The sequence below is a fragment of the Salvia miltiorrhiza genome, chromosome 5 (genome assembly GCF_028751815.1).
Source record: "Salvia miltiorrhiza cultivar Shanhuang (shh) chromosome 5, IMPLAD_Smil_shh, whole genome shotgun sequence".
Lineage (NCBI taxonomy): Eukaryota > Viridiplantae > Streptophyta > Magnoliopsida > Lamiales > Lamiaceae > Salvia > Salvia miltiorrhiza.
In genome coordinates, this window is record NC_080391.1 from 53,430,182 (window position 1) to 53,440,283 (window position 10,102).

General features: G+C 40.1%; 1 protein-coding gene across 1 annotated transcript; it reads right to left on the reverse strand.

Moving 5' to 3' along the window:
* Positions 1 to 721: 721 nt before the first annotated feature.
* LOC131025037 (uncharacterized) lies at positions 722 to 3,833 on the reverse strand. Its single transcript, XM_057954625.1, has 5 exons — positions 3,307 to 3,833; positions 2,809 to 2,912; positions 2,547 to 2,718; positions 2,367 to 2,477; positions 722 to 1,381 (listed from the first exon to the last, which is right to left on the reverse strand). The coding sequence occupies exons 1-5, from the start codon at positions 3,490 to 3,492 to the stop codon at positions 923 to 925; spliced, it is 1,032 nt and encodes a 343-aa protein (XP_057810608.1). The 5' UTR covers positions 3,493 to 3,833; the 3' UTR covers positions 722 to 922.
* Positions 3,834 to 10,102: the final 6,269 nt, after the last annotated feature.

Here is a 10,102-nt window from a genome sequence, read left to right on the forward strand (position 1 = left end):
GCCAGAGATAGCTCTGCCGAGAGCCCTACCAGAGTAAAGCGCTTCCAGAGCCAGTCTTGCTGAGAGCCAGCTTTACCACCAAGTTGGGCTTCATGGGCTTTAGGGTTAGGCCCAATTAGTTATCTATAAATAGAAGGTTTAGCATTAGTATTGGAGGAGCATGATTTATTTCGGAGCAACACTTGTAAAATGTAATTATCTCGAAGTATAGTGGAAGAACTCGAAGATCTCCCGTGGACATAGGTCTTGATGGCCGAACCACGTAAATATGTGTCTCGTTTATGGTTTTATTATTGGGTGTAATTTCATGCTCTATCATCCATGAATACACGCACTCTTCACGTACGAAGCGAACGGACGAATGCACATAAGCTATAGACGCTGTCAGCTTTTGTCGGGTTCTTGTCCTCTTGTTCGGTGTTGTACAGGTAACACCTCTGGAGATACTACAGAGCAGAATATATATAACACGTCTACTAATGTTTCACCTCTGGACGTGACCAGAGCTGATAATGCTTTCCTCTATTTCTCATCAAAATCCCTTATTTCCAGGATTATTATCTGCGTGCTATTCGGGTATTATCTTTTCTTCTCTCTCTTTGTTAGGACACGTGGCATAATCTTAGGTATATACATATATACCGACTTCCATATAATTAGATCAACAATTAATTGGTCAAACATATTTAAATATCTATAATGATGAGTTACTCAATATATCTCTCTCAAATAAAAACTCAAATATTATTAAAATAAACATTAACAACAAATATTATAAAGTTAAAAAAAATATTATGTAGGCATGAAGACAAACTCCAAATATGCACGTGCTCAAACTTAGGACCATGATCACAAGTTACAAGTAGCCGCAACATCAACACTACAAAAGGAAACAAACGTATTTCACATTACTTGACCTTTGTCAGCGTGGTCGAGCCCATCTGGTGGTCCGAACAGAGATCGGCCTTCTATTGATGTCTAAAGCAGGCTCCACACCTTCTTCACCTGCACCACTTCTCCATCCAGATTCATTCTTCTCCATCTCATTCTCATCAAACACTACATTCTCCCCCTTCGCATCGCCCTCCTCATCCGAGCTCGAATCAGAGAATGATCTCCTCACACAAGTCCCTGCAGCATCTTCATTTGCCTTGAATTCTGCCGCAATCCGCTCTCTCGGAGTGGCGGGGGATTCAGATCGAGACAGTTCCACCGCGATTCTGGCCGCCGCCGCGGCGTAAGCCGCCGACTCGAAAGCCGCTTGCGCTGCATCAGCCACGTCCTTGTACTTTCCTCTCAGACTACCACCACTCTCTCTCTCATCCTGATCCGCCCTCTGGGGGCTCTGCTGCTTCTCTTCGGATGAAATCTCGCTAGTTTCCTACAACATTAAATCCACTCAATAAAGCAATGATGTAAATTGAAATCGTTTTGTTCAATCTAATGCACATTATATTATGGTAATTGCCCAAATCCACCAACTTTCACAAAATTTTAAATTTGTAAATAAACTAAAAAATTTGCTTCCAAATGTACAAACTTTCAATTGTTCTGATTTTTCAGACATAGCATGAACAATTGATATACTAAACGACACGATTGTATGTTTACAACATTAATTTGCTATTTCAACTAACCACGATGACACTAAATCGGTAGAAAATTGAAAATTGATAACAATATGAAAAATTAGAACCATTGAAAGTTTGTGTATTTTGAAGGTAGAATAAGAATTTAGTGAAAGTCCGTGTATTTAGGTGCAATTAGCGCGATTAATATATACTCTCCCCGTTCACGAAATAGAGTCCCGTTTCAAGGTGGATACGAGTTTTAATAAAGTTGTTAAAGTTATTGTAAGTAGAAGAAAGGTATAATTTGTAAGGATAGGATTAGTACAAAAAGAGTTGAATAAAAGGACTCATCCGTCCACAATTTAAAGCCCCACTTTGGTGTGGGCACGGAGATTAAGAAAGCAAAAAAAGGTGATGTGGATGAAATATAAGGGTAGTTGACTAAAGTGATAAATGTGTTGTGAGTTGGTCCACTAGTGATAAAGTGTAGTAAATGTTTTAAGGTGGGTCCATTAGTGGCAAATGATAGTAAATATAGGAAAAGAAGAAGAGTAAAAAAGTACAAAAAACAGAATAGGGCTTTAATTTGTTAACAAAAAATTAAGAGCAAGTAGGGCTTTAAATTGTGGACGGAGGGAGTATATTATAGTTAAATAATGGAATAAATTAAAGTATAATTTATAGTTAAATATATGAGAAAATATATAATGTGATGGTTCGAAAAATTAAATGAGACTCGTGAAAAAAAAAACGAAGTAAGTACGACTCTTTTTCGTGGACGGAAGTAGTATGTACCAGTAAAGGGTCTGACACATGGAACTGAATGTTGTTGTCGGAAGCGATCTCCTTAAGCACCTTGATTTTGGTCTCCAAGCTGGGCATCCTCGTCGATAGCTTCTGTATTATCTGTACATGAACATATGTCAACTCAATGTAGAATTAGATGTACTAAACAACAATTGATTAATACAATACCTTAGGATTGACTCCGCAGTTATTGCGCAATTCAATAGCTCGAGCTGCGAATTCCCTCCCAAATCGCGAAGTGAAGATGGCTCTGAGCTCTTGCAGCTCCGGAAAATCTCCACATCTCGTCGAAGCGAAGATCAGTGTGGACACAGCTTCAAGCAGCTCCTCTGGACAAAATCTACCATATAAAAAAAATAAAAATAAAAGTAAAAATAGTTGCGGCGGCTGCGAATTTTGGTGGTGATGGTGGTTGAAAGAAGCAACTAACTTGTTGTGTTCGAAGAGGTTGATTCTTTCTACTAGCAGATGGCAGTATCCTTCCAACACCACGAACACATCCAGCATGTTCTGCTCCTTGATGACTTGTTCAACCTACATTCACGAATTCGGAGATCTTAAACTTTAAGAATCCACGTAAGGATCCGTCGAGACGACTCATTTCGTGGCAAAATTTTGTAACGAAATACCCCCGTCCCATCGATAATGATTCATTTTTTTCTCTGTTCCATTGATACTAGCATATTTTCTTACAGAACGTGGTGAGCTCCACCACTTTTTATCACTTTTATCATTTAATCACTCTTCTTAATAACTATGGTTGTGGTGAACAGTAATGAGTCAGTATCAGTGGAACGGAGGAAGTACAGAACAAACTTTCTCCGTAGTCGAAAGTTTTTGAAGTAAAAGTGTAGATTAAAGATATTTTTAAGAAAATATTAATGATGAGGTGGGCGAAAAAGAGATGGATGTGATGGGATGAGGTTACCCTAAGAAGAGCTCTGTCGTGGGCGGCGTTGGTGAGGAACTGGACGACGTCGGAGCGGGCGACGGAGCAGCGGGCGTGGCGCTGGTTCTTGAGCACGGCGAGGCGGGAGACGGCGAGCGACGCCGTGCCTCTGAATTTGGTGGCTTTGAAGCTTCTCCCCAGCAGAGCATCCAGTCTCTTCCCCATCTTCACCGACACAAAGGGTACAAACAGGAGGTGCTCGTTTGCACCTTTTGTGGATGACGGAGGCAGTGTGTGTAATTATATGTAAAGAAGAAAATGTTGAGGTTTTTGCATTAAAAAAATGAACGCGTGTGGGGGAATTTCTTGGTGATTAAGGAAGGATTTGTTGAAGGAAGGAGAGGTGGGAAAGGAGATAGGCATACGCGTTGGGTTCGAAGAAACTGAGCGACTTTGCAAGCGGTCCTATTGCGCCTCTCCTTCCATCCTCATCTATGTATTGTCGCAACTCTATTTTAATTCAATCTTGAAAATAATAATTAACTACTCAACTTAGAAATGCTGACACTAATAATTTGGCTGTATTTTCCTGATTAATACATTATCCCCAAAGATTTGTTTTATTATATCACAAGATGATTCGTGGGGAATTTTTATATGCTGTGGAAATATTCCTTTCTTAGGTAATGTGTGTGCTAGCTCAACATTAACGGTCCGATCGGTTACTGAAATTTTAGTAACGTGAGATTACTCCAGATTAAATTAATCCAAAATTATTCAATTTAAATTTTATCATATAAGGTCAAGATCGACTTATTAGTCGTGACTAATTTTATGTGATATTGTTCCAAGACTAAATTATGGACCGATTCATCTAACCGAACATATGTCATATAACTTGTCATAAGATTAAATCTTATCTAATCTATTCAATCGAACACCACTTAAGAATATATTATAGGGTTAAGGTGCAGATAGGCCCCTCAAGTGAAGGCCCTTAGAGCATTTCAGTCCTCTTACTAACTGTGTGTGCAGATTGGCCCTCGAACTCAAAAAAATGGTGCAGATCGCCCCCTCTGACTTAACACCGTTATGGGCCGTTAGTCAGAGGGGGCGATCTGCACCGTTTTTTTGGAGTTCAGGGGCTAATCTGCACATTTCCCTTTTTGGAGTTCGGGGGCTAATCTGCACACCGTTCATTAAAAAAATCACATCTCATCTTCTCCGACCAACTTTTCCGGCGTCAATCGCCATCAGATGAGGAAAATCACGAAATCAAGTTCCCAAGCCCCAAATCGGGAATTCCAAATCGGCGTCATTGCTCCCGAAAATCACATAATCGAAATGGAAACTCGAATTCTCCCTCGAACGTCACCGCCCCCCAATTGCAGAATCACCCCCAACGAATCGAACTTCGCCTCGCCGTAGGCGGTGATCGTGACCCCAATCGAGATCGAGATCATGTTGGCCATGGTCTCTGATTTGAAGGCGTCCTTCTTCAATAGCACGCCGATAGTGTAGATGGCGACGAGCATCGTCAGCCTTTATCACCGGATTTCGCCGGATTTGAGAGAAAGAGGCGACTCCTTATCGAGAAAAGCTAGGCGACTCCTCATCAAGAAAAGCCAGGCGGCGGGTTCACCGGATATTGCGGCGGCGATTTCCGACGGAATGGGAGAATTATGGCTCATCCTTGACGCTAAGCATGTGCAGTCGAGCGAGCTCCGAGGTTTAGGGCCCAAGAGAGAAAGAAAGGGGCGGTGCCCTCCGCCGGCCTCGCCGGAGCTTGAATCAGCGACAACAACGATCAAATTTTAAGCGAGAGAGATGAATTAATTAAAAAGTTAAAAGATGCCGATTAGCCCCTGAACTCCGAAAAAACGGTGCAGATCGCCCCCTTGACTAACGGCCCATAACGGTGTTAAGTCAGAGGGGCCGATCTGCACCGTTTTTTTGAGTTCGGGGGCCAATTTGCACACACAGCTAGTAAGGGGACTGAAACGCTCTAAGGGCCTCCACTTAAGGGGCCTATCTGCACCTTAACCCTATATTATATGTATATAATGAAAGGATTTATTGAGAATGCTAAATGTTGTGAGAAATGAAAATGTGTATGAGCACATGTGAATAAATTAATACTAATTTCTAAGAATAATTTGCATGTCGATACTTAAAACAATCTGTAATAATATTAATCAAAATATATTAATTGTTAAATAAAGAAAAACATAATGTGGGGTTAGTAGTCTAAATTAAAAAAATAATAGACACTTAAACAAATTTAGACAACATAAAATTGTTCTGCCTACATTGTTTTTCTCAAACTCAAACCCAAATTATTTATTTGTACTCCATCAATCAATCAATTTTAGCACAATCAACCGAGATATATCAATCAATCATCCATCTAATTGCCGTATTAGCAAGTTAATAGAAGGGCCAAAAACAAGTCCGAGTTTGGTGGCCAGCTTACATCAATCTTCAACATGCATATAAATAAATATTTAATTTTCACACCCCACCAAAAAAATATCAATTTACATATATAAACAAAAAGATGCATACACACTACTATTATTGTTTAGTCCAAAATGTGAATGATACAAAAGCAGCAATAACTTTAACGTGCTCCACAGCATTAATTACTAGCTAATTTAAATGTTGCATGCATATGTAGAAGCAAACACGAAAAGAAATGGGACTTTTAGTATTTCGGAGTGTTAGTGGGGAAGAAATTTGAGAGCCAGATTATTGGAAAATTTTCTTTCCAGCCCCACAAATTAGAATAGACACACAAAGAAAAATTAATTGACTTACGATAATCATTCAAAGAATAGTACTATTAATCAAAGAATATTACAAGAAACCTCGATGATACAAAATGTCTAGAAGGGGATGGAAACGTTCCAGAAATCACTTAATTTGTATATAATGCGTGTGTTTATTTAGACACAGTCCAACGACTTTAAATTTTTTTTATTTATTTACGTAATCTATCCCCCCAAAAAAAAGGTTCAAACATATATAGAAACGATCATGTGCCTACTTTTTATTGATATCGGAGGCGAGGCAAACACAACTAAATCGTCTCATTTTATTTTTCGATAACACGTTATCAACTTAAATTAGGATGTTGTCTCAAATTTTCGTATTTAATAACAAATTATTCAAATTAAGGAATTTGTTGCGATAGGTAGGGATATGAGGAGATCACTGATAAACACTCATTGTTTTCATTTGTTATATTTGTTGGGAACTTAATGAAATATCATAATCCTAATTTTGATGATACCAAAATCAATAGATATCTCTTATAATAGACTAGAACTATTCGAACTCAAGTGTTATACTCCCTCCGTCCGCCAAAAGTGTACCACTTTGGCTAGGCACGGGATTTAATAAAATTGGTAATGATTTTGATGTAGTGGAGAAAGGGTCCCACCACTTTATGAGATGTGTGGTTGAAATTGAATTTGGAGTGGTTTTTTTGTAAATAAAGAGTGTTTGTAAGGATAAAATATTAAAGTAGATGGTGGGACCATTTCCAAAAAAGGAAAGTGGTATACTCTTTGCGGACGCCAAATATAGTAAAAATGATACACTTTTGGCGGACGGAGGGAGTAATTCTTTTTCTAGTTTAGTTGTTGTTCTAAAGACTGAAGTTGCCGACTGATGTGACGCTTAAGGCAAAGTCAAATACTGATATTTGACTAACCAGTCCAAGAATCAGTTACGACTGATTATTTAATGCGAGCCACGTGGATTCAGCGAACTGATACTAAAGTTAAATATCAGTTAAACATTCTTCCTCGGACTGAATCTCTAAAGTTTAAAGGAAGCCACGCACTCCAAAAGTACAACCGCATTAAATGCAGAGATCTCAGGATCGTCCTTTCTCTGCAGGGGCCACTCCTTTTGGTGACTACCTTTTTCAGAGATATCCTATCTCATGCTCTTCAATGTAATCGTTCTCACCAAATAAAGGAACCTCGAAGATTGTAGCCTAAACCCAAGTTCAAATTACTCTCTAACGGAAGAATTCTTGAAGACCATTTCGACCAACGGATTTATTCAAGACGTCTCCTATAAATAGAGCTCGATGATCACTTCAATCTTCACCGATTCAACTACATAAGCTGAAACGTTGCCGAATTCATCACTCAGCATTCAAAGCCATTTCAAAGTTTGCGAAGAAGAGAATCACAAAGCCAAAAATCAGTCACTGCTGATTACATACATTCTCTTAGAACTTAGGCAAATATTGTATATCCAAAGCCTAGGTATAACTGATTACAGAGAACTTGTTCTTTGTAATTTTGGCAAGTTTTCGAACCTCTTTTCAATCAACCGAATCGAGAGTTTGAGTAGTAAGGAGCTCAGACCAGTGCTCTATCTCCGAAGAGATCTCAGTGCCCAGCGTGCGCTAAGAGTGAGAAATCCAACCAGGTGTGTTGGTACTGAAGATAGGATCTTCAGTTGTCCAGATTTGATGTGCACCCGTAAGCACACGCCCAAGTTTGTTGTGCACCCGTAAGCACATGCCTAGTGAAGTTGCCGGTCTGATCAACTAACCATGGATGTAGGAAGTGTTATCCGAACTATGTAAAAATCTTTGTGTTATTTACAGCTTTCAGTATTTACCTTCTTACTGAACAGTGGAGATTCGGAAGAATTACTGAACAGTGGAGATTTCGGCCAAAATTCAATTCAACCGACAGACCAACCGCTTCCCACAGAGCATGCAGCCACCTTTCAGTTTCCCCAGAAAGATCACATTAAAACCGTTAAGGCACAATCATTAGGAAGTCAGAGGGTGAAAGGGTCTTCTTTTTCCAAGACAAAGTTGGGGACCCTAGGTGCGGCAAATTCGAGGAACGAGGGGGCCAACTCTGGAAGTCGAAACGAAACGTCCTTATGTTATCCTAACGAGTCTGCAGTTTCGAGCCCACAGGTAGTGGAGAACACTCCTGATAGCCCAATTGAAAGTATCGGGCCCAATTTTATTTCATCGGAGGTGGGCGGTCCAAACTACTTTCGATTAGGTCTTACTTCTAATGCCCCCAATAAAAATGGTGAAAATAGAGCTGATGGGCCAATTAATTCAGGGAAAAATAGGCCTTTTTTTACTCAAAGTAAGCCCACCTCTTCGAAGAGAAACGAGCAAGAGTTTTCAGAGGAACAAGTAGCCGATCAAATAAGGAGGAAGCGTGGTGTTAAACCGATTCAAAAGAAAAAAGTGGGGGGTGAATTTCCAATCAAAATGGCTCTCAATCGCTTCATCCAGCAACGTGGGAAGAAAATTTAGTCGAAAATGCAAGAGCGCAGAATAGGGAGTGGAAAAGGAACGTCGGTTTCTCCACCGCAAAGTGAGGCACTCAAAGAAGTTTTACCGGAAGAACCCCGCTTAGATCCAGCTATGGAGGAGGTGAGTTTGAACACTGATGTTCATTTTTTATCTGAGGGAAGAAAAATCTGGGATTTTGGGAAGGAAATCGGACTGTCTTGTGAACAGGAACACTCTGAAATTGTTAAGCAGTTAGATGGAGATAGAGAAAACGCTGGGGACAAGGAGAACAGAAATTTGGTTTCCTTATGAAGATGATTTCCTATAATATTAGAGGGCTGGGGAGTAAGATAAAAAAGAGAGAAGTTAGGGATCTTATCCAGAAAAAAGGAATCGAATGTTGTTTTATCCAAGAAACAAAATTGGGCAGGGTTAGTGATCTTAAATTGATTTGGGGATCAGATAATTTTGGATTTGCCTATCGTCAAGCTGAGGGAAGATCGGGTGGTATTCTTACCATGTGGAATGAGGCGAGTTTCTCCAGCTCCAGCCAATGGGACATTGATGGAGCTTTGATCATTAATGGCAGATGGAAGACAAACAACCTTGATTGTTGCCTGATTAACATCTATGCTCCTCAAAACAACAGAGATAAAGAGGAACTGTGGGATAAAATCAACCTACTGGTGGAGCAGAACATAGATTCATGTGTTTGTGTGGGAGGTGATTTCAATTCAATTCGCAACAACACAGAAAGGGTGGGAAGGGGAGTTCAGTTCCAATCAAGAGAGGTGCAAGCTTTTGATAACTTTGTTAGAAGTAGCAACCTGGTGGAGATTCGACTGCAAGGCAGACAGTTCACGTGGTATCAACCACAAGGCCAATGTAAAACAAAACTTGATAGATTCTTGGTGAATGATAAATGGTTTCTTTCATGGCCACAAACAAAGGCGAGGGGGCTCCAAAGGTCAGTTTCGGATCATTGCCCGATTCTCTTGGAAACAAAGGTGGTGGATTGGGGCCCGACACCCTTTCGTTTCTTCAATACTTGGGCGAATCACCCTGAATTTGAGCAGGTGGTTAAAGATTCCTGGGGAAGGGATGGTATTTCTGGGTGGGGTTGTTTTATTTTCAAGGAAAAATTGAAGAGACTTAAGGAAGATCTCAAGAAGTGGAATAAATCATCCTTTGGTCAGGTGGGCGAAAATATCTCAAAATTGAGGGATGAAATTCAGAAATGGGACACGATTGATGACATTTTGGGTTTGGAGGAGGATGAGATTCTCATGAGGAAAGAAGCAGAAACGAACCTGCACGTCCAACTGATCAATAAAGATAGCTTTCTCGCACAAAAAGCAAGAAATCGGTGGCTGAAGGAGGGTGATATCAACAGCAGTTTTTTTCACAAGGCAATAAGAGGAAGAAGACTAAAGAATGAGATTTCGGGTCTCAACGTGGAAGACTCTTGGGTGGAAGAACCAAGCGAGGTGAAAAGAATAGTTAGAACACATTTCCTTAATCAGTTTCGAAGTTGCAGCAGATTGGGCCTCA